The 25,421-nt window shown below is 43.2% G+C and overlaps 1 protein-coding gene across 1 annotated transcript in view; it reads left to right on the forward strand.

Moving 5' to 3' along the window:
- Window positions 1–15,691: 15,691 nt before the first annotated feature.
- myo1f (myosin IF) overlaps window positions 15,692–25,421 on the forward strand; it is an 80,450-nt gene continuing 70,720 nt past the window's right edge. The window contains exon 1 of the mRNA XM_034180152.1: window positions 15,692–15,972. Coding sequence (XP_034036043.1) covers window positions 15,970–15,972 — 3 coding nt within the window. The 5' untranslated portion in view covers window positions 15,692–15,969. The remainder of the gene's footprint in view (window positions 15,973–25,421) is intronic.

The following is a 25,421-nucleotide window of genomic DNA, read 5'->3' on the forward strand; positions in this document are numbered from 1 at the left end:
ATTCCCCTCTGCTTCACTCCTTCTCACTTTTGTCCAGAGAGTTTTATTTGGTTTTCGATCACCCCCAATGCAGCCATTCTGTTTCCAGCAGCTGTTGTCCCTGAGACAGGAGCAGCGGAGCACTGCGGAGTATGAAGTCGACTTCCGACATCTCGGTGCGGAGGCCGGCTGGGACTCCGTGGTGCTGCAAAGCATCTTTGTTAATGGACTATCGGAGGCATTAAAGGATGAGCTGGCGGTCTGTGATGAGCCAGAATCTCTGGATCAATTAATCTCGTTAGCCAGCTGTATAGACAACCGGTTGAGAGAATGTCTGTTATGTTTCGGACGCGGTCGGACCACCGACCCAGCGTTTGAAGGACCCAGCATAAAATAAGCAGAGCACGGTTCAAAGGATAACAGAATTTAATAAACATAACAGTGAGAAGTGCTAAACAACTAAACAGTCCGCGGTCTGGTGAGGTGGAAACACGGCGCGCTCTTAACAGCGCAAATGGTCCGGAGCCACAGCAGTTCGGACCCAGGGACCCCGCCGACACCCCCCAGGTGGCCGCGACAAACCAAGTCTGTGAAGAAAGGAAACATGAGGTGAGTCCAACTCCACACAGAGAGACACAACTCAAAGGTGCACGCAATCAGCAAACACTTCCTGGCTTAAATCTATACATCAGCTTCTTACCCTGCAGGCACGGAACAACTCAGTTCAAATCTCCACTGCAGCAGAAGCTGATTAGACAATTAGCATAACGTGACAGCTCACTAACACAAGGTGTGAGGGACACCAAATCCACTGTCATTACTTCATAAAAGTCACCAAAACCAAATTACCTCAGGAAGTGTGCTGAAGAGCGTGAGACCTCACCCAATCCTCCTTCACAGACTGTGGCGTCAAACCTGGAGCGGTCTCTGCGTACGTGATGGTGAGATTGTTCTCCTGACATCGATCTCACACGTCTGCTCACAAGGTCGAGTCTCTGGCAATCACACACTGTGCATTCAAGGTTTAAATGCAGCAATCTCTGATTAAGACAAAATACACCACAGCTGTGAGTCCTGATGACCTGCACGTGATAACAAGCCTCAGGTGTTCAGGGTGAGGTCCTGATGCTCAGCCACTCAGTCCTGAATGCATACCACCTGGTGGGAGAAACAGAAAACAAAAACCAAGCCAGCCAAACACCCCAGCCCACAACAACGTCGGCGAGAGAAGGGCTCCACGGTCTGGACCGGGCCCTTCTTTCCCAAGCTCCACTGTTATATCCATCCCCAGATCTCCAGCTCCCCCTGCTGAGGAGCCCATGCAGCTTGGCAGGGCCAAATTATCACCACAGGAGCGTCAGCGGAGACTGGAGGCTGGAGAATGTTTATATTGTGCAGGCACTGGCCACATCCGCAGTTCTTGTCCTGTGCGGCCAAAAACCAACGCTCATCCTTAGACTCTGGGCTACGGATGAGCCAGATAACATTCACAGGTGTTCAATCCGGATGCACCCAAATCCCGGGCACTCTTTTGTTTAATGACCGTTCTTTATCTATTCCAGCACTAATTGACACTGAAGGGAATATTTTTGGATCAAAAGGTTGTAATTAATTCTTGCATCCCGGTGGTGGCACTGGACACACCCGTCTCAGTGGCCGTCTTCCAGCCATAATACATCAAACTGAACCTGTCACTTTAGTGGTATCTGGGAACCACCGGGAGACAATCCAGTTCTTTGTGTTTTCTTCCACATCCCCCCTAGTTTTAGGTCATCCCTGGGTTATCAAACACAATCCCCGGATTGACTGGCCAACCGGGACGGTCACACAGTGGAGCGAGGCCTGCCACTGTGAGTGTCTTTGATCATCCATTCCGCCAGTGTTGTGGTCAAGGAGGAGGATACCTGTGTACCCGCTAAAAGAGGTCTTGGGACACAACTTGTTTACCTTAAGGCAGACGTAGAGTCCAGCAGAAGTCGTAAAGTCCCTGATCACCGAGCCTGGGTTTGAGTTTCAGCATCAAGGGAAATACAAACAGCAGGGTGTTCATGGAGCGCAGGTCAACGCAGATCTCCAGCTGGGTACATTTTGTTAATTATCATGTATGAACTAATGTGACAGAATACATGTGAGCCCTGATTAAAATAAACGCTAAGCCATACAAGTATTTTTGCATTTTATTTTACATGTCTCCAGGTCCAGCTGACAGTGATGTGCCTGCCTGCAGCTGGTTATCTAGACACCAGCTGAGCACCAGGGCCCATGTCCAGGTAGCAGCTTAAGGCTAAAAATAGCTCCTTGTGACGTTATAGAAAAATCTTAGAATTCCTCTAATTCTTAGACATTTCTTAGAATTTTCCCTTGGTAACATGAAAGCTGTGCGCAAAACACTTCAGGCCTAAAGAGAGCTCCTAAGGCACTAAACTGGTAAGAGGAAGGAGGAGGACGTTTAAGAAGCCTAAAGGTGTGTTTACACATAACAACGACAAGCCACAAATGCCACGAAGTATACATTCTTGACCGCTGATCACAAATGTGATTATTTGGGGCAGAGGCGTCAGGTGTCCTCGGGAACTGCTGCAACTTGTTACCACGCATTACGATTAATGGTATGTGTTGCTGGAGAATTATCAGGAACCATTACACATGGTCAAGAATAAGTTTCCGCGTTGTTGCGCGTAACAGTACATCGTTAAGTTCTGTCACATTGTGAATGAGGTGAATCCACACACACCCATATTCATCCATCAGCTGCTGAACAATTCAGATCGCTCCAGTTTGCTCCACAGAAGAACTTTGTGACTGCATGCTTAGTTGGGCTCTATGCCATGAAGTGGTGCAGAGAGGAGGAGGAGACTGACAGCCAGATGTGTGGCTCCACACGGCTCTCGTCTCGCTCGTTTTCCCAAACATCAGGCTCCTGCAGCATGTGGAAAACCTGCAGGAGCGCGCTGAGGAACATTGGAACAAACCTTTTAGCTGACTTGGCGTCTCTGTCCTCCTTCAGCATACTGCAGCAATGAAACTGAATGCGGTGCAGCAGGGTTTAATTGTGCGCACGTTAGAAAAGAAAGCTGTCACGCTCTATTAAGGATCACCACTCATCAAGACGGATCAGCACGCTCAGTTGCGACCTCCATGCCATGAGGCAAAATGAGGATGGTGTGTGACATTCATGGAAGATTTTTTGACAGCCAAAAACATGCTCCACGAAAATCACAAATATCACGCACCAACATGCACTACTAAGAAACCTATTCAGATGCGTTAAGTCACGTTAAGAATGTCAGGAATGTGCCAAGAATGATGCAAATATGACATTCGTAACGCGTCTTGCCTATGTGTAAACGCACCAGGAGTGTCTTAAGGAGAGGAGATAGCGGAAAAGAAGGAAACAGCGATATGCTCCATGTTGGATGACAGTGAGCCAGTAACACACTACCGGCTTGATCTACGTAATTATTTAATATTAATTTACTGTCTTAATGTACTTATAAATTGTCTTGGTTCCTGTGATCATATACACACTGTTAATATTATTATTATTAGTAGTAGTAATAGTAGTAGTAGTAGTAGTAGTAGTAGTATCGGTATTATGAATATTGTTATTTTCTTTTATTATTAGTTCTATTTTGGCATTTGATTTTTAAATAGACCACAATGGAAATAAGTGTTTTCACTTTTGTGTGTCATCCATGTATTTTTAACACATTTACAATTATATTATGTACTTACAATGAACTTACTAAATAAACTCATGCACACCAGCATGCTTTTAATATATTGATATCAGGCATGTGAATGACGTTTGTTCAAAAGTAAAAAAAAAGAGTTTCATCATCATAACAAAGTTATCTTCACAGTTACACGTCTTAATGCAGTTCAGGTTATGTGATCTGTTGATTTCACTGTCCATTCATGACTAGGAGAGCAAAGCACATTTGTTTTTTTAATTACTCCTCCCATTTCCATGACAACCAATTACAGCTCTTAGAGGACTGTGCCATACCTAGCAACAGGGTCAACCCCGCTTCCTCACAAAGGTAGGAGTTTCTGTCCACTCCTTGCTCAGACTTGCTTTCAGACACCTGCTCGCTCTCTTAGGCTAAGATTCCTTGTATTGCCAGGAAATTTTAGGCTAAGTTACAACCCCAGTTCCAATGAAGTTGGGACGCTGTGTAAAATGTAAAAAAAATAACACAATACAATGAATTGCAAATCCTCTTCCACCTATATTCAATTGAATACACCACAAAGACAAGATATTTAATGTTCAAACTGATACACTTTATTGTTTTTGGGCAAATATTTGCTCATTTTGAAATGGATACCTGTAACACATTTCAAAAAAGTTGGGACAGTGGTATGTTTAAAGCAGAGGAAAAACGAGCACTCACAGGGACCAGGAGTAGAGGTGCACGGCTCAAAAACCAAGTCAATATAAAAATAAAGCCAGCAACACTCAAGTGTCCTTCTTAATAAAGATTTTAATAACTCACGGCAAGGCAACAGGATCAGGAGCACAGATGCGTTTCGACTAGGTCTTCCTCAGGGTGACACTGAGGAAGACAGATGTAGAGTCCAGCAGAAGCCGTAAAGTCCCTGATCACCGGGACTAGGTCTTCCTCAGTCGAAACGCGTCTGTGCTCCTGATCCTGTTGCCTTGCCGTGAGTCATTAAAATCTTTATTAAGAAGGACACTTGAGTGTTGCTGGTTTTATTTTTATATTGGCAGTGGTATGTTTACTACTGTGTTACATCACCTTTCCTTCTAACAACACTCAATAAGCATTTGGGAACTGAGGTCACTTGTTGAAGCTTTATAGGTGGAATTCTTTCCCATTCTTGCTTGTTGTACAACTGGCATTAGCTTGCTGAAATAAGCAGGGACGTCCCTGAAAAAGACGTTGCTTGGATGGCAGCGTGTGTTGCTCCAAACCATGGATGTACCTTTCAGAATTGTTGGTGCCATCACAGATTTGTAAATTGCCCATGCCATGGGCACTAACACACCCCATACCATGACAGATGCTGACTTTTGAACTTAGCGCTGGTAAAATTCTGGATGGTCTTTTTCCTCTTTTGTCCAGAGGACACGATGTCTATGATTTCCAAAAACAATTTGAAAAATGGACTCATCAGACCACAGCACACTTCTCCACTTTGCATCTGTCCATTTCAAATGAGCTCGGGCCCAGAGAAGGCGGAGGCGTTTCGGGATGTTGTTGATGTATGGCTTTTGCTTTGCATGGTAGAGTTTGAACTTGCACTTGTAGATGTACCGATGAACTGTGTTAACTGACAGTGGTTTTCTGGAGTGTTCCTGAGCCCACGCGGTAAGATCCTTTACACAATGATGTTGGTTTTTAATGCAGTGCCGCCTGAGGGATAGAAGGTCACGCACGGGCAATCAATGTTGGTTTTCGGCCTTGCCGCTTACTTGTAGAAAGTTCTCCAGATTCTCTGACTCTCCTAATTATATTATGGACGGACTGTAGATGATGGAATCCCCAAATTCCTTGCAACTGAACATTGAGAAACACTGTTCTTAAACTGTTGGACTACTTTTTCACGCAGTTGTTCACAAAGTGGTGATCCTCACCCCATCTTTGCTTGTGAACAGCTGAGCCTTTTGGGGATGCTTCTTTTATACCCAATCATGACACTCACCTGTTTCCAATTAGGCGTTCTTTGAGCATTCATCAACTTTCCTAGTCTTTTGTTGTCCCGTCCCATCTTGCTCTTGCTTGCCTCTACTGGTGGTTGGCTCTCACTGCGGTATTGTATCACTTCCTGTTCCGGAGCACAGCGGTGTTTTTCTGTATCTGTTAGCTGTTTAATCTGCGCAGTTAGATTGATCTAGTTATCTAGATTACGATTTGTTTCCCAGTGTAATCTTTACGTGCCTTAACTAAAGCACTCATTCTGCTGAATCACCTCTAAATTATTTACACATTATTCACTTTGCGTGTTTTTAGGAATCCACTAGCTTAGCATAGCTACTAGCTCTTAACCGATTTAGCATGGCGGCTTCTCCTGTCTCTCCCGCACTTTTCTGCTCTGGGTGTGAAATGTTTAGTTATTCCTCGGCCTCCTTTAGCAGTAATGGTACTTGTAATAAGTGTAGCTTATTCGTAGCTTTGGAGGCCAGGCTGGGCGAATTGGATACTCGGCTCCGCACCGTGGAAAATGGACCAAGGTAGCTTAGCCGCCGTTAGTTCCCCCCTGGCAGATCCCGAGCAGCCGGGAAAGCAGGCTGACTGGGTGACTGTGAGGAGGAAGCGTAGCCCTAAACAGAAGCCCCGTGTACACCGCCAACCCGTTCACATTTCTAACCGTTTTTTCCCCACTCGACGACACACCCGCCGAGGATCAAACTCTGGTTATTGGCGACTCTGTTTGAGAAATGTGAAGTTAGCGACACCAGCAACCATAGTCAATTGTCTTCCGGGGGCCAGAGCAGGCGACATTGAAGGAAATTTTAAACTGCTGGTTAAGGCTAAGCGTAAATTTGGTAAGATTGTAATTCACGTCGGCAGTAATGACACCCGGTTACGCCAATCGGAGGTCACTAAAATTAACATTAAATCGGTGTGTAACTTTGCAAAAACAATGTCGGACTCTGTAGTTTTCTCTGGGCCCCTCCCCAATCAGACCGGGAGTGACATGTTTAGCCGCATGTTCTCCTTGAATTGCTGGCTGTCTGAGTGGTGTCCAAAAAATGAGGTGGGCTTCATAGATAATTGGCAAAGCTTCTGGGGAAAACCTGGTCTTGTTAGGAGAGACGGCATCCATCCCACTTTGGATGGAGCAGCTCTCATTTCTAGAAATCTGGCTAATTTTCTTAAATCCTCCAAACCGTGACTATCCAGGGTTGGGACCAGGAAGCAGAGTTGTAGTCTTACACACCTCTCTGCAGCTTCTCTCCCCCTGCCATCCCCTCATTACCCCATCCCCGTAGAGACGGTGCCTGCTCCCAGACTACCAATAACCAGCAAAAATCTATTTAAGCATAAAAATTCAAAAAGAAAAAATAATATAGCACCTTCAACTGCACCACAGACTAAAACAGTTAAATGTGGTCTATTAAACATTAGGTCTCTCTCTTCTAAGTCCCTGTTGGTAAATGATATAATAATTGATCAACATATTGATTTATTCTGCCTAACAGAAACCTGGTTACAGCAGGATGAATATGTTAGTTTAAATGAGTCAACACCCCCGAGTCACACTAACTGTCAGAATGCTCGTAGCACGGGCCGGGGCGGTGGATTAGCAGCAATCTTCCATTCCAGCTTATTAATTAATCAAAAACCCAGACAGAGCTTTAATTCATTTGAAAGCTTGTCTCTTAGTCTTGTCCATCCAAATTGGAAGTCCCAAAACCAGTTTTATTTGTTATTATCTATCGTCCACCTGGTCGTTACTGTGAGTTTCTCTGTGAATTTTCAGACCTTTTGTCTGACTTAGTGCTTAGCTCAGATAAGATAATTATAGTGGGCGATTTTAACATCCACACAGATGCTGAGAATGACAGCCTCAACACTGCATTTAATCTATTATTAGACTCTATTGGCTTTGCTCAAAAAGTAAATGAGTCCACCCACCACTTTAATCATATCTTAGATCTTGTTCTGACTTATGGTATGGAAATAGAAGACTTAACAGTATTCCCTGAAAACTCCCTTCTGTCTGATCATTTTTTAATAACATTTACATTTACTCTGATGGACTACCCAGCAGTAGGGAATAAGTTTCATTACACTAGAAGTCTTTCAGAAAGCGCTGTAACTAGGTTTAAGGATATGATTCCTTCTTTATGTTCTCTAATGCCATATAACAACACAGTGCAGAGTAGCTACCTAAACTCTGTAAGGGAGATAGAGCATCTCGTCAATAGTTTTACATCCTCATTGAAGACAACTTTGGATGCTGTAGCTCCTCTGAAAAAGAGAGCTTTAAATCAGAAGTGTCTGACTCCATGGTATAACTCTCAAACTCGTAGCTTAAAGCAGATAACCCGTAAGTTGGAGAGGAAATGGCGTCTCACTAATTTAGAAGATCTTCACTTAGCCTGGAAAAAGAGTCTGTTGCTCTATAAAAAAGCCCTCCGTAAAGCTAGGACATCTTTCTACTCATCACTAATTGAAGAAAATAAGAACAACCCCAGGTTTCTTTTCAGCACTGTAGCCAGGCTGACAAAGAGTCAGAGCTCTATTGAGCTGAGTATTCCATTATCTTTAACTAGTAATGAGTTCATGACTTTCTTTGCTAACAAAATTTTAACTATTAGAGAAAAAATTACTCATAACCATCCCAAAGACGTATCGTTATCTTTGGCTGCTTTCAGTGATGCCGGTATTTGGTTAGACTCTTTCTCTCCGATTGTTCTGTCTGAGTTATTTTCATTAGTTACTTCATCCAAACCATCAACATGTTTATTAGACCCCATTCCTACCAGGCTGCTCAAGGAAGCCCTACCATTATTTAATGCTTCGATCTTAAATATGATCAATCTATCTTTGTTAGTTGGCTATGTACCACAGGCTTTTAAGGTGGCAGTAATTAAACCATTACTTAAAAAGCCATCACTTGACCCAGCTATCTTAGCTAATTATAGGCCAATCTCCAACCTTCCTTTTCTCTCAAAAATTCTTGAAAGGGTAGTTGTAAAACAGCTAACTGATCATCTGCAGAGGAATGGTCTATTTGAAGAGTTTCAGTCAGGTTTTAGAATTCATCATAGTACAGAAACAGCATTAGTGAAGGTTACAAATGATCTTCTTATGGCCTCGGACAGTGGACTCATCTCTGTGCTTGTTCTGTTAGACCTCAGTGCTGCTTTTGATACTGTTGACCATAAATTTTATTACAGAGATTAGAGCATGCCATAGGTATTAAAGGCACTGCGCTGCGGTGGTTTGAATCATATTTGTCTAATAGATTACAATTTGTTCATGTAAATGGGGAATCTTCTTCACAGACTAAAGTTAATTATGGAGTTCCACAAGGTTCTGTGCTAGGACCAATTTTATTCACTTTATATATGCTTCCCTTAGGCAGTATTATTAGACGGTATTGCTTAAATTTTCATTGTTACGCAGATGATACCCAGCTTTATCTATCCATGAAGCCAGAGGACACACACCAATTAGCTAAACTGCAGGATTGTCTTACAGACATAAAGACATGGATGACCTCTAATTTCCTGCTTTTAAACTCAGATAAAACTGAAGTTATTGTACTTGGCCCCACAAATCTTAGAACATGGTGTCTAACCAGATCCTTACTCTGGATGGCATTACCCTGACCTCTAGTAATACTGTGAGAAATCTTGGAGTCATTTTTGATCAGGATATGTCATTCAAAGCGCATATTAAACAAATATGTAGGACTGCTTTTTTGCATTTACGCAATATCTCTAAAATCAGAAAGGTCTTGTCTCAGAGTGATGCTGAAAAACTAATTCATGCATTTATTTCCTCTAGGCTGGACTATTGTAATTCATTATTATCAGGTTGTCCTAAAAGTTCCCTAAAAAGCCTTCAGTTAATTCAAAATGCTGCAGCTAGAGTGCTGACGGGGACTAGAAGGAGAGAGCATATCTCACCCATATTGGCCTCTCTTCATTGGCTTCCTGTTAATTCTAGAATAGAATTTAAAATTCTTCTTCTTACTTATAAGGTTTTGAATAATCAGGTCCCATCTTATCTTAGGGACCTCGTAGTACCATATCACCCCAATAGAGCGCTTCACTCTCAGACTGCAGGCTTACTTGTAGTTCCTAGGGTTTGTAAGAGTAGAATGGGAGGCAGAGCCTTCAGCTTTCAGGCTCCTCTCCTGTGGAACCAGCTCCCAATTCAGATCAGGGAGACAGACACCCTCTCTACTTTTAAGATTAGGCTTAAAACTTTCCTTTTTGCTAAAGCTTATAGTTAGGGCGGGATCAGGTGACCCTGAACCATCCCTTAGTTATGCTGCTATAGACGTAGACTGCTGGGGGGTTCCCATGATGCACTGTTTCTTTCTCTTTTTGCTCTGTATGCACCACTCTGCATTTAATCATTAGTGATCGATCTCTGCTCCCCTCCACAGCATGTCTTTTTCCTGGTTCTCTCCCTCAGCCCCAACCAGTCCCAGCAGAAGACTGCCCCTCCCTGAGCCTGGTTCTGCTGGAGGTTTCTTCCTGTTAAAAGGGAGTTTTTCCTTCCCACTGTAGCCAAGTGCTTGCTCACAGGGGGTCGTTTTGACCGTTGGGGTTTTACATCATTATTGTATGGCCTTGCCTTACAATATAAAGCGCCTTGGGGCAACTGTTTGTTGTGATTTGGCGCTATATAAAAAAATTGATTGATTGATTGATCTTTTTGAAATGTGTTGCAGGCATCCATTTCAAAATGAGCAAATATTTGGACCAAAACAACAGGCAGTTTGAACATTAAATATCTTGTCTCTGTGGTGTATTCAATTGAATATAGGTTGAAGAGGATTTGCAAATCATTGCATTCTGTTTTTATTTACATTTTACACAATGTCCCAACTTCATTGGAATTGGAGTTGTAGGAGCATTTTGACAGGCCTGAGTTGCTTCATGGATACGGCCCTGGAGATGGACATTTCATTTGACAAAGTCTTTACAGACACATGAAATACCTCCAGAATGTCTACTTTTCACATCTGCTTCCAACATTAGAGGATGAATTAGTTACAAAGAAGGTTCTGCTCTGCCCCAAATATCTGAATCTCTTAAAACAGTCATCGGTTATCGGTTGTAATGTGTGTTACAGACAACAAAACAGCACTGTGTGAAGGAAAATAAAGGAGGATGGAAATAAGACACTCTGTTGTTTATTTATTCTTACAAGAAAAACAGTGTTTTCAGTACATTGTCAATATATGTTCCAAAAAAGCCAAAACAAGCAAACAACCAACAACCATTATCTGTGTTCTGTCCATGACCCTACATTTTCCACCATAAGTGCCAGAAATAAACATGATTATTCCAGAGGGAGGAACAGCCACTAAATACTTACCTGTGTTATTTGCATAATAGTGACTGTATGACTCACTTCTTGAATCCAGGTTTTTTGCTTTTTGTAAAACTCTGTGCAGTCAATTACATGTGTTGTGTTAGCAATGTGCTCTTTAAAAGCTTTTGGCAATGTTGCTTTGATTGTTTCAAGAGGCAACTACACATTGAGATCATGTGTTCACATATAATGTCTACCCACAGTCCCACTGTGCTGCTGACCTGACCTTGTGATATTTTAATCGGTGTTCCAAATCAGCCATGACAAAGTTTTGTCTTAGTTTCATCAAAGTCATTAGAATTTGGGCAATTGATGGTAAGCTGCAGCAAATGGTTGTGGGCAGGCTACAAGTTCAAATTCTGAGTGGAATCCCTGCATATAGACTGGAGTTTGCATCACTCTCTAAGATGCAGTCAGTAAGTAAGTAAGTAAGTAAGTAAGCTTTATTTATATAGCACTTTTCACAGACCAAGGTCACAAAGTGCGTCACACAATAAAAATAAGACAATAAAAAAAACACATAGAAATATAAAAACAGTAAAATTGAAACTAAAATGCCAGTTTGAAAAAATGTGTCTTTAGTTGCTGTCTAAAAACATCCACAGAATCCAGTGAGTGAAGGGAAAAGGGAAGCTTATTCCAGAGGCGAGGTGCCACAGCTTTAAAGGATCTGTCCCCTCGAGTTTTGAAACAAGTTCGGTGAACCATCAGCAGGTTCTGATTGGAAGACCTCAAACTCCTGCTGGAAACATAAGGCTGGATCAGATCCTTAATGTATTCCGGTGCCTGCCCATGTAGAGCTCTAAAGGTCAGCACTAGGATTTTGTCATTTATCCTGTAAAAAACAGGGAGCCAATGTAAAGACTTGAGGACAGGAGTAATATGCATTCTCCTGTGGGCGCGGGTATGAAGTCGTGCAGCAGAACTTTGCACTACCTGCAGGCGGGCCAGCTCTTTCTTATTGAGGCATGTAAAGAGACTGTTACAATAATCAAGTCGTGAAGAAACAAATGCGTCTTTGATATTGGCCTAAAGTTCTTCAGTTCCGTAGAGTCCAATCCTGCTTTCTTTAGCCGTGGTTCCACAACAGCATGTTTAAAAGAACAAGGAAACACACCAGTCGACAAAGACATATTAAACATTTTAACAATACAAGGCCCAATAAAGTCAAAAACATTCATAAACAATCTAAAAGGAAGTACGTCCAAAATACCAGAGGATGGTTTAATTTTGTTGATGACAGAATGTCCTCAATTGTAACAGGCTTAAAGGAGGCCCAGCATTGAGGGGGAGGTCCAAAATACCGGGGACCATAACAAGAGGGCAATGACCTCGGCAAACTATCTTTTATGACTTTGACTTTGTCAATGAAGAAATTAAGGAACTCATCACTACTTATTTTAAGAAGAACAGGAGTGACAGGAGCAGCAGGTGACATAATAGAGCTGATTGTGTCAAAGAGCACTTTGGGATTTCTCTGTAACAGTCAGTTACAGGGTGTGGCAGTCCTGATGGTGGTGGATGCATTTCACACATTATGGTGGGCCCTTTTGAACAGGTGTGATCCTCCATCCGTGGGTCCAACATGATGACTTCCTCACCCTGATTCATCTTATCTTGTTCATCTGAGGGCAGTGATACAGAACATGATTATCAAGAAGTGATGCATTAGTGTTTTCATGACAACATTTTAATTACACCATTAACTTTCCATCAACCCTACAACTTCCCACTGGAGCACAGCATCACCACTGTGCTCTAGAAACCAAGAGAAAACCTGGTACACAGTAACAGCTACAATATTCAATTCAGATTCAGATTAAAATACTGCATCATTGAATGTTTTATGTCTGTACTGAAATTATGGCAGTTTTAGGTTCATACTGACCAGCATTCCAAATGTATTTTACATTTTAAATGTTCAGAAAAGGGTAATACATGTTGTTGCTAATGATTAATACTACAGTGATTTGTCCTCCAGACACATGAAATCATACCTGTTATTCTCGTGACACTGCTGACAATCCTCCTTAGCATCTCTTCTCCGGTGGTCTGTCACATCCCAGCCAGAAACTAAGATGTTCCTCTGTGGGCTTTTTGTCAACAAAGTGAAAAGAGCACACATATAATGTTTTAGGTGGTCTTTTCAAGTTAAGTTTTTTCAGCCACATCCTTCTGGGTTCTTCATCCCTCGGTCGGTGGTGGAAACTCTCTCAGTCCGGCTGCATGTTACAGACATCCCGTCTGTAGCTGCAGAGTTAACTTCGCCTGGTTGTTAGTACAACTGCAAACAACATGGGAGCTGATCAGCATTTAGAAAAGAAAAAAATAAACTTTCAATTAAACTGGTATGGGAACAGAAAACCACTAGTAAACAATGGCTCACTGCTACTTCCGGTGTCTAACAGGAAGTTGTACCCATAATCGCTTCTACAGCAGCGCCCTCAGGAATAAGGTGGATACAACAGCAAAACTCAAGGAGGTGTCAAGGATAATCAATACTCATGGACTTGCAAACAGCCATACATGGGAGGTAACAGTGCAGTCTTAATAGGGAACACAAATGAACAGGACGAGGTACAGGTGTGAAGTGCAACAGGTGTAGGAGAGACCAGGAAACAAGACATGCCTACAAACACACACAGACACCTTAAAACTAGAGCTGAGCCGGATACTCGTTTCAGACAAGTATCCGGTACGGATAAAGCATTTTTGACGAGTACGAGCATGATATGAGTAAAACTCGTCAATATCTGTGCTCATGCTGAAGGAATATCCTCATTGGCTAACTGACTGTCTTCACGCTCTGTGATTGGCCAGTCACACACAGCGCCTAGAGTGCCTTTATTAGAGAGAATGGCGACATGACGAGTAGAAAACAATCGGTCATGTGACTCATGGTGCCATCTTGGGGCAAAAAGAGCATTGACTGTTAATGTGTCTGCATGTAAATCCAGCTATTTTATTTATTTATTCGCTGAAAATGCCGGGTTGCTGTGCATTTGGATGCACAAATAGTCACAGCAAGGGCTTCAAGATGTACAGATTCCCTTCAGATCCGAACAGAAGAAAAATTTGATCAAATAAAGTCAGCCATATGGGATGGAAGCCGACATCATCATCAAAGCTTTGCGAGGGAGGTAAATTTATTGTTCAGTCCCATGTACAGTAAAACTCAGCCATCGTTGTATAAACCAGATATTTGCAGTCACCAGGCAAAAAAAAAAAAAGTCCCAAAGTTTTGTATTGTTTTCCATGTAATAAACACCATCTATAACTGATTTTGTACAGCAGATTTTTTGCTCACATCGGATAAATTGTCCCGTCCGATCACAATGTATTTCCATTAAAAACTCAGAGCAGTCTGGACGTGCAGAGATACAAATTAAAGTTCAGCTCTGGCACTCGCCGAATTGTGGAAAGTGAGACAGGAATCATTTCTGTGAGTAAAAGTCAGACTGCTTAGTTTTTTCAAACAGTGTCCAGACTTGGACCTGCAGCCTGACATGCACCTGTTAAATCAAATACAAAAGGCTGTGACTTGACAGTTTTCTGCTTTTAATCCTTCATCTGCCATCATATTATAACTAATTATATAAATAACTGTAGTGGCTCTCTCTTCTTTAAAAACACAGCAGACATCCTACAGTTAGCATTCTGAAACTGACCACCGTTTGTAGAAAACTTTACATGCGCAACTTTCATTACATGCAGCATAAACGTCCTACCAATAACACGAGCCCCCTAAACGTGGGCCTACTCGACGGCTGTGGTCGTGCACCGCGCCATCACAAGCAGTCTTCCGTGGTCTCCAGGACCTTCCACCGGCTACGGTCATCTTGTTACACAGAACAGCGACGTATACACACAGTGAACCCTCTCAAATGCATCCCCCTCTATATTTCCTGCAACCAACAGGATAATGATTGATTTACCTCAAAACCCACAGAACATTGCTCTCGAGCCAACGCTGTGCGTCACAACCAGGAAGACAAGAGAACGTCCTTAATCTCACAGTCCCCTTTTATGCAGCCCCAAAATCTGTGGTGCCTTTAAATGTAAACTCGATTATGTCTTCTACCCGGTTTCCAGTTATAAATGAGCAAATGCAAATAATAAAAACTGCATGACAACAATGCACAAAAATCCCAAATTAAACAGCCGATAATACAGAAAAAAAGGTGTGACATGCTGGTGTGATTTATATGCTACTGCAACTTATGTATGCTTTTTCCTTTTCAAGAGCTTTTTTTTTTTTGACAGGTGTGACTTGCAGTCGAGTGTGTAAGTATCGTATTAAACGAGATCTGAGTTTGAGTAGTGATTTGTTGCACAGGGATTTAAAAACCTTGGTAAGTTGAAATGGAAGCACTACAAGCTAAAAGATTAAGACATTTTAAATGTGATAAATATTTAAATAATAGTGTGAGAAAAAAAGGTGCGCACTCTAAATATACATGGGTTGTAAGTGCTGGTGGCAGCAGGCGTTCTGTCGACACAAACGACGAGAAGCGACCACAGCCTGGGTGGAGCCGGCAGCTCACAACTGAAAAACCATCATTTGGCAACAGACCAAAGATAATTACGGTGTGCATCGCTTGTTGCTGACATGATGAGCTGCACTGACTAATTGTGCTTTTACTGGAAGTGATGACACACTATCATCATCTGATCAGTTATTTTTGTGTGTGTGTGCCATTTCCCTGATCACTTCCAGTACAACCCCAACAGAGAAGTAGTGACTGACTTTTGCGCATCCGGGTGTGGATTGGGTCAAAGAGCAGTTCTTGTTTCACGCGCTGTGTCTGTGGGAGTTTGAGGAAGTAGGTTTGCATGTTGCAGTGGATGTCTTGCGGCTGCTTGTGACTCTCCTGCTGTGAGATGGCTGCAGTCTAAAGAGGCCAAACACATCACCCTCTCCACAGAGGACACCTGACTCAGGAACAAGAGCTCCGGCACCATGGTACAGCATCTCTGTCTCTGTCTCACACTCACACCTTGGCATCACGACTCTAACACTTCACTCATTCACCGTCGATTATATTACACACTATGATTTATGATGCATTGCATCTGTTCCTAATAGTCGTCACAGGCTGTGATATTGCAATATTTAATGTTTTACTGTCAGTTCTGATGAGAAAAGGGATAAAATAGAATGCAGCGGCAGCAGCTGTTTCCTCTTTTTGAATCTCAGCCCCTTTATTGAACGCAGCTCAAGGCACAAACATAAAATGATTTATTGACACATTGTTTTGGTTATGTTTAGAACACAAAGTTCAGTAACACATCACAGAGCATTTTTTTCCCACACAGGAGTCTGCGTTGTCAGGAAGAGAACCGTTACTTTGTATGAGGCGGGGAGGGTTTCACAAGAAGCAGTGCTGAGGTACGGGGGGGGAGTCGACCACAGGAGAGGCCTGTCACTTCTGTCACAATGCTTCCTCCACACACTCTTGGGTTTCCAAGCACAGATAAAAATTTACATTGTCTGACATCTGATATTTCAAGTTTGAACTGAACCGCTGCTTTAGATCAGCATCAGTCATTCTTGAAATTCAGTCACAAGCATCATGAGGTCAGGGTCAAAAATAAATCTAGCATGTGCCTTCAGCACAACGCGCGCAGTATACATAACACTGTGTATTTAATGTGATGTGAGCAACACGCTGACAACAACATCACAAAGACCGTAGACAGAAACAACTAGTACGGCACTCAGTTTGGATCATTTTATCATCTTTGCAACCACCTTCGTCTTTCTCTCTTATATAACACATTTTCATATTCATCTCATCATCATATAACTTCATTAATCAAATTTCTAGCTGGTTTATGGTTATTTGGTAATTTGTCAATGATATATTGATATATTGACTTACAGTGGGGAAAATAAGTATTTGACCCCCTGTCAGTTTTGCAGGTTTTCCCACCTACAAAGAATGGAGACATCTGTAATTTTTATTGTAGGTACACTTCAATAGAGACAGAATCTAAAAAAAAAAAAAAAAAAAAAAAAAAAAATCACATTGTATGATTTTTAAATAATTAATTTGCATTTTATTGCATAAAATAAGTATTTGAACACCTACCAACCAGCAAGAATTCTGACCTGTTCATTTTTCTTTAAGAAGCCCTCTTATTCTGCACTCTTTACCTGTATTAATTGCACCTGTTTGAACTTGTTACCTGTAAAAAAGACACCTGTTCACACACTCAATAAATCACACTCCAACCTGTCCACCATGGCCAAGACCAAAGAGCTGTCTATGGACACCAGGGACAAAACTGTAGACCTGCACAAGGCTGGGATGGACTACAGGACAACATGCAAGCAGCTTGGTAGACGGCAACAACTGTTATGATTATTTATTAGAAAGTGGAAGAAACACAAGATGACTGTCAATCTCCCTCAGTCTGGGATTCCATGCAAGATCTCACTTTGTGGGGTAAGGATGATTCTGAGAAAGCTCAGAACTACACCGGAAGACCTGGTCAATGACCTGAAGAGAGCTGGGACCACAGTCACAAAGATTACATTAGTAACATATGATGCTGTCATGGTTTAAAATCCTGCAGGGCAGCAAGGTCCCCCTGCTCAAGCCAGCACACATCCAGGCCCGTTTGAAGTTCACCAGTGACCATCTGGATGATCCAGAGGAGGCATGGGAGAAGGTCATGTGGTCAGATGAGACCAGAATAGAGCTTTTTGGAATCAACTCCACTTACCATGTTTGGAGGATGAGAACAACCCCAAGAAAACCATCCCAACCGTGAAGCATGGGGGTAGAAACATCATACTCTGGGGGTGCTCTTCTGCAAAGGGGACAGGACGACTGCACCGTATTGAAGGGAGGATGGATGGGGTCATGTATTGTGAGATTTTGGCACACAACCTCTTTGCCTCAGTAAGAGCATTGAAGATGGGTCATGGCTGGGTCTTCCAGCACGACAGTGACCCCAAACACACAGCCAGGGCAACTAAGGAGGGGCTCCGTAAGAAGCATTTCAAGGTCCTGGAGTGGCCTAGACAGTCTCCAGACCTGAACACAGTAGAAAATCTTTTATGCAATAAAATGCAAATTAATTATTTAAAAATCATACAATGTGATTTACTGGATTTTTTTTTTTTTTTTTTAGATTCTGTCTCTCACAGTTGAAGTGTACCTACGATAAAAATTACAGACCTCTCCATTCTTTGTAGGTGGGAAAACCTGCAAAACTGACGAGGGGTCAAATACTTATTTTCCCCACTGTACATATTGACTAGATTTTCAATGTCAAGAAATGACAACACCTCAACTACCAAAATATTCTGCAGTGTCCATAGAAAATGCCTTCTGGGTTTTGTAGAAGTATTTTTGAAAGTATATGTTTGTTATTCTGATAGGTTATAGAGTGTTTATTATGGAGGTTGCCTGTGTGGGCAGTGTTGCTACAGTTACTTTGAAAAAGTAATGCAATTACTGATTATTCCTTGAAAAAGTAACTTAGTTATTTTCCTGATTACTCAGTTTTAAAAGTAACTAAGTTAGATCACTAGTTACTTTATTTACTTTCAGCAGCTGCCAACACCACCCCCTGCCACCTCAACATGAAAATTATAACCAGTTTTGCCAATAGTCATTTTATAGTCGCCCTTTCTTGACTTCAATGAACATACACAGCTTTTTACATAAAAATAAAATAAAGACATCTTTCTTGACCTCATATTTAAATGTTGACAGCACTGTAATGGTAAAACTTACAATTTTTAACCTATATTGTTTATAAATGAAACTATTAAATTCTTTCTAACATTTAAATTCTTTCTAAATATTTTAGTTGTTGGAATTATTATTATTATTATTATTATTATTATTATTATTATTATTATTATTATTATTATTATTATTATTAAGTAGTAGTAAAAAAATGTCTTCAAAAGTGGAGCTTTTATCTTGGGGTATTGTGGAGGCCGCGTCCCTCCCTCCACCACACCCCATTGTTGCCTGGATTCACCCCTGCTTTGGCATCTGAGCACGATGGATAACATTTAGGTAAGAAGGTTTTGTCAGTGTTGTCCTCAGAAAGAGACTAATTAGGTGTGTTTGGATGGAAAAAAGCGTTAGTATTAGTTGCTACGGTTCACGGACAGCTGTTTTTTAACGAGGACACACAAAGCAACTCAGAGTTTTAAATAAAGGGGGTGGGAAAGTGTAAAAATATCTTTGTAAAGCTCAGTGCAGGTGTGCTGGACTGCTGTCGCCACCGCACTTTGAAAGATGACAACTGTTTTTTTTTTTTCTTCAACTCGGAGCTGCTGCACATAACCGAAGTGGGTAGTTCAGCCGAACACTGACCTCTGCCTGCCCACAGGAGTTATGCTGTGATCAACCCGCAATACAAAAATAATAGTAATGCACAGTGACTTGGAGAAGTAAATTACTGATTTGGAAATATTAACGCATTAGATTACTAGTCCTGAAAAAAAGCGGACAGATTAGAGTTACGTGTTACTAAGTAACGTGTTACGGGTGTCACTGTGTGTTAATTACTTTGTTCAAAGTTACTCTATTATTTCTGAGACTAAATTTGTTGGAAAATAAAACAGTTGATGAAATATTGATAGGCATGTGAATATTAAATTTAATGGATAATAAACATTAGCAGCAATAACTACCTCAAGTTCAAAATACCCTTGTTGGAGATATTTTACAGCAACAAAATACATTTTAGTGGTTTTACAGTGCTATAAAAACATGGAGGTTTGGAATAGGTTTATGTGATTATGTTACTGAAATTAATGTTGATATATAGCACCACTGGGCATAGCCAATGAATACACCCTAATTTCCAAACATCCATGTGCTCTTGTGCTCTAATAGTTTGGGATTAGTTAATTAACAACCCGCATAGTGCAGCGGATAACAAGATATTTACAGAGGAATCTTTCAAACGGTGGTACAAGCACCAAATTCGGCACAAATACACCTTAGACATTAATCTTTTGAAAAAGCAGACTATCCACTTGATTTTTCAATAGGTGGCCAAGTGGGGGTTAATTAAGGAGTAAGTAAGTAAGTAAGGAGTATTTGTGCCGAATTTGGTGCTCCTACCACCATTTGAAAGATTGCTTCGGTTATCTGCTGCACTAGAATGTCAATGTTTTAGTCGTGTTTGTTAATGCAGTAGCATTTTGATCTAGTACCACTAGAGCTAGTACCACAGTAACCACAGGGAAAAACATGAGGCGCTCCGCCAAGCTAACAAGCAATCAATGGAGGGGGAACACACGATGCCTACTATGTGGCCATATATAACAGACAGGGAAAGCAAACATGGAGCGCCTTGTATGGCAGCACCTTGACATCGGGGTGAATGTGAGGCATAATTGTAAAGCGTCTGATGCAGATGGAAAAGCGCTACATAAATGCAGTCCTTTTAATGCTGTCCATTTATGGAAAAAAAATGTGTCGCTCGGGATGATAAAACTTTTCATCACTACTGTGAATTAGTGATGACAAACCCTGGTCTGAAATGTTGCAAAATCTTTGTAATTCCTATGTTTGAAAACAGTTGAGTCTGAATCAAAAGAAAGACGTCATGACTTGTGCTAAATGGCATCCTGGTACCTCAACAAGTGTTTTACAACAAATGTTTCCAACTGTTCCATTTCATTTGCGTCCTCTTCTGTTGAACCATATTAAAAACAAGTGAACCGTTTTTGAATTTCATATTTGAAGGCTACACTCAGCACAACATCTGTTTGTGCACTATAGTGCTTGTAATATTAAAGAATTATATATTAATATTCAGTTGTTGAGGGCAGCATGGGAGCTTGGTAGTTATCACCGTTGCCTCACACCAAGAAGGTCATGGGATTGATTCCCACCTGTGGCCTTTCTGTCAGGAGTTTGCATGTTCTCCCTGTGTTTGCGTGGCTTCTCTCCGGGTGCTCCGGCTTCCTCCCATATCCAAAGACATGCAGGTTAGGTGGATGGGAAACTTTAAATTGTCCATAGGTGCGCGTGTGTGTGAATGTGTTTGTTTGTCTATATGTGACCCTGTGACAGACTGGCGTCCTGTCCAGCCTCATGCCCTATGACTGCTGGGATAGGCTCCAGTCCCCCATTACCCTTAATTTAAGTGAGTGTATTCAGTTGTTCAACAATTTCCAAGAGTTTTGTGCTGAAAATTTCAATGGCATGTCAAGACAAACTGATGATCATCATCATCATAGCTGTAGTGCTAATGGCTCATGAGCTAAAATAGATGTTGTGAGTCAGTATGATCTTCTACTTGACTGAGATGTGCTCAGGAATCACCTGCGAGCCTCAGACCACAACCCAACCACCAAGACACCGACATGAACTGTAAAATGTCACACATCAAACACACCTACCATAAGACCAAAAATGAATAAATCCTCGACGTTCTCAACGGAAAAAGGTGCAAAGCATGCCACACACAAGGAACTCCAGGAGTCGAGAACATAGCCAGAAGGATACGTTCCATCTGGGCAGGTAGGATCCCCCGGTCCTGACCTTCTTGTAGAAAAAATGGTGTCAATAGCGTTCAGAGACCAGCTGATCAATTCCATGGTTAATCCAATAGTAGTCCAATAGATCCAGAATCCAATATAATTTGAGGAATACATAGTCTGGTGAAGTAGGGACTTGAAGGTTAAAGCAGAGAACAGAGATAAGGGAGAGTGGAGGAGATGCAACCGCCCTCGTTGGAGTCCCAAGCTGAAAGCCTAAGTGTATTTTGTTTGAATATACTACTTCCACCCTTTCTTATTTTACATATTTATTAATGGTACACACAGGCCTAACATAAAATATGTTGTGTGCATCTGTGCTAAGCTAGCAAACAAATAAGTAGTTGCTTGCATACGTGCAACCTGATCTTGGATAAGTGGTTGAAGATGAGTGATTGGCTACGTTTACATGCCATTAATTTTCAGGATAAGGTCAATATTCCGGTTTCTGAATCATTGGGAATAACCCATTTACATGCTTAAGCAGACAGAGTTACTCCTGTATCCTCCTAGGACCTGGCATCCACATATGTGGGATGACATTTTTGGTTGTCTAGTCTTTATACTAAGTTTTGTTTCATGAGAACCTCTGGGTCTTAGGAGGGTATACATGGTCATTGGTATCATTTGGAATATCCCCATCTAAACAGTGACGCACGTCTTCCACCGGTGCTTTATTTGGTCTGGCGTTCATGCAAATCCTGCTTCGTGTAACTTTTCGGTCACCTAATTGGAAATTTCGCTATCTTGGTACTTTCTACCGTCAATAAAAGACATTATATTCATGTCTTTCACAATACTAATGAAGTACTCGGTTTCCTCCTCGCTCCAAAAGTGTGGTGCTGTGCTGCCGCATCTGGATTTCGCCATACTTGTTTACCTCTGCTTCTGTGGTGTCCGGTGGGTTGCGCACGCTGCATACAAGTAGTTACCGTACTCAAAAGACCAAGATTCCTTGCGGATAGGACATGCACAGAACACAAAATAATGTTCCTTTCTATGGGGATATTCCGATGCGCGTTTATATGACCTGATATTCGGGTTAGAAAAGGAGTAACTCAGGGGTCATATTCGGGTTTTTAAAAAACGGAATTTGAGCATATTCGGGTTTTTGCGGGTGTTTACATGACCGTGCGCAACCGGGTTATTGCTAATATTCTGGTTATGAAAGGGTTATTGGCTGCATGTAAACATAGTCAGTGAGTGAGTTGCCAACATGGTTGTTTGCTGTTAGCAGAACCATTGAACACAGTTTTTTTCTAAACAGTGAACAACAAAGGTAGACGCTGTGTTCAGCTGAAGTTTACAGAAAAAGTACCATTAGCGAGAAAAGAGAATGCAGAAAATAGAGCCTTTATTGTCATTGCACATATATACATACAACAAAATTTGTCCTCTGCATTTAACCCGTCCTAAATACAGTTAGACCCAATCCAGCCACTAGGATTAGTGGGCTGCCACAGTCCAGTGCCCGGGGACCAACTCCAGATGTAGAAACGCTGCCTTGGTCAGGGGCAGAGAAAGGAGCAGACCCTAAATAAGCATGATTTTGATTGTGGTGTTGTGTGGGCCGCTGAAGAGGAGGTACTGCTGGCCCACCACCACCAGAGGGCGCCCTGCCTGGAGTGCGGGCTCCAGGCACCAGAGGGCGCTGCCGCATCATGGGAGTAGCCTGGGTGACAGCTGTCACCCATCACCAGACACAGCTGTTCCACTCAGCACAGAGGTATATCAGGAGGACGGCGTCTCCACCTCAGTGCCGAGATATCGCCTAAGACTAAGGTAGTATTCTCTGCATTTATATATATTAACCAGCTAAACCTATTAAACCTTTTCAGGACTGGTGACTACAGATAGCTTCACTGTTTTGGATAAGTACTCACCTTCCTGCTGTTCTTTGACAAGAGGTGGAGGCGGCTTCTCCCCTCTCCGTTACTGGGTGCGGTCATCCACGCCTGTGTGTTGTCGCTCTCTCCTGCCAGCAGTACCGGATCCGACGAGCGGAGGCAGTGGCCACCTGGGGATTCGGGACTTGGCGGTTCCAGTATTTCCAGGGTTCGGTGGCAGAGGAGATCTGGGTGGTTCCGGTTCGTCTGAGACGGACGTCTCCTACCTTCGAGCCTGCCCACACGACACCAGCGGATTCGACCCCAAATTGTGTTTGTTATATTAATTGTGCCTGTTTCACAGAAGTAAATCTTGTTATTTACCTTCTCCATTGTCCGTTCATTGCGCCCCCTGTTGTGGGTCCGTGTTCCAACACTTTCACAACAGGATATCTCGGCCAGCGTCATGGACCCCGAGGGGCGTCAACCGGCTGTTGAACGGCCAATGGAAGACCAAGGCGCGGCGGAGGCTCCGGGAGGGGTACTCGGTGAGTTGCAGCGGATCCTCACCGCTTTCACCTCTCGGATCGATTTAATGACCGAGCAGTACGTTCTCCTAAACCGCAGGGTGGAGGCTCTCGCCGCACAAGTGGAGGCGCGCCCTTCGGGCGCCGCTGCGGCTTTCCCTCCCGAGGACCCTGCGTGTGAAAGTGACGTTCCACTGGTCGTTCAACGGTCCCTTCCTCCATCCCCAGAAGCATACATAAGCCCTCCAGAACCGTACGGAGGCTGTGTGGAGACGTGCGCGGACTTTCTGATGCAGTGTTCGCTCGTCTTCGCACAGCGTCCCGTGATGTACGCGACTGATGCTAGCAAAGTAGCTTATGTGATAAATCTGCTTCGCGGGGAGGCACGCGCTTGGGCTACAGCGCTCTGGGAGCAGCACTCGCGGCTCCTTCATACATACGATGGGTTTGTACGGGAGCTCAGAACGGTGTTCGATCATCCCAACAGAGGAGAGTCCGCTTCAACCGCACTACTGTCAATAAGACAGGGGCGTCGGAGCGCAGCTGCCTATGCAGTCGCCTTCCGCATCGCGGCGGCGAGATCCGGCTGGAATAGCACTGCCCTCCGCGCTGCCTTTGTAAACGGACTGTCACTGGTCCTAAAAGAGCACCTGGTGGCTAAGGACGAACCGCGGGATTTAGATGGGCTCATCGATCTAGTCATACGACTCGACAACCGGTTAGAAGAACGCCGTCGGGAACGAGGCGAAGGGCGTGGCCAGGCACGCGTCGTCCCTCTCCCTTCCGGGTCCGATCGAGCTCCGCCCTCCCCACGCTCCTCTGTTCCTGCGCTCCGTGGGGTCACAGCTCCCCCTACTGACGAAGCTAGGGACACGAGTAGGGCAACATTTAGGGCACCAGATGCACAGAGGAGATGGACCCACGGAGCGTGTCTTGGTTGTGGTTCAATGGAGCACCATGTGAGAGACTGCCCTGAGCGGTCAAACGCCAACCGCCCGCCCCTAGAGACTGGGCCAGGGGTGGGCCAAAACATTCGCGTGGGACACACCCACATTGCTACACGACTCCCAGTCATGATCCTGTTTGAGGATTCAACCCTGAAGGCCCCAGCACTGGTGGACACGGGCTCTGAGGGGAATCTGCTTGACAGTAGATGGGCCAGGGAGATAGGGCTCCCTCTGGTGGCTCTTACCTCGCCTGTGCAGGTTCGGGCGCTAGATGGCTCCTTACTCCCACCAATCACACATAAGACACCTCCAGTAACTCTGGTGGTGTCAGGTAACCACCGGGAGGTGATCGAGTTCTTTGTGACTCAGGCCACCTCCCGTGTGGTTTTGGGGTTTCCATGGATGCTAAAGCACAATCCCCGGATCGATTGGCCGTCTGGGGTAGTGGTTCAGTGGAGCGAAACCTGCCATCGGGAGTGTCTAGGTTCCTCGGTTCCTCCCGGCTCCCAAGCTAAGGAGGAGGTCCGAGTCCCGCCCAATCTGAAGGCGGTGCCGGCGGAGTACCATGACCTCGCTGACGTGTTCAGCAA

This window comes from Thalassophryne amazonica, chromosome 10 (genome assembly GCF_902500255.1).
Source record: "Thalassophryne amazonica chromosome 10, fThaAma1.1, whole genome shotgun sequence".
Lineage (NCBI taxonomy): Eukaryota > Metazoa > Chordata > Actinopteri > Batrachoidiformes > Batrachoididae > Thalassophryne > Thalassophryne amazonica.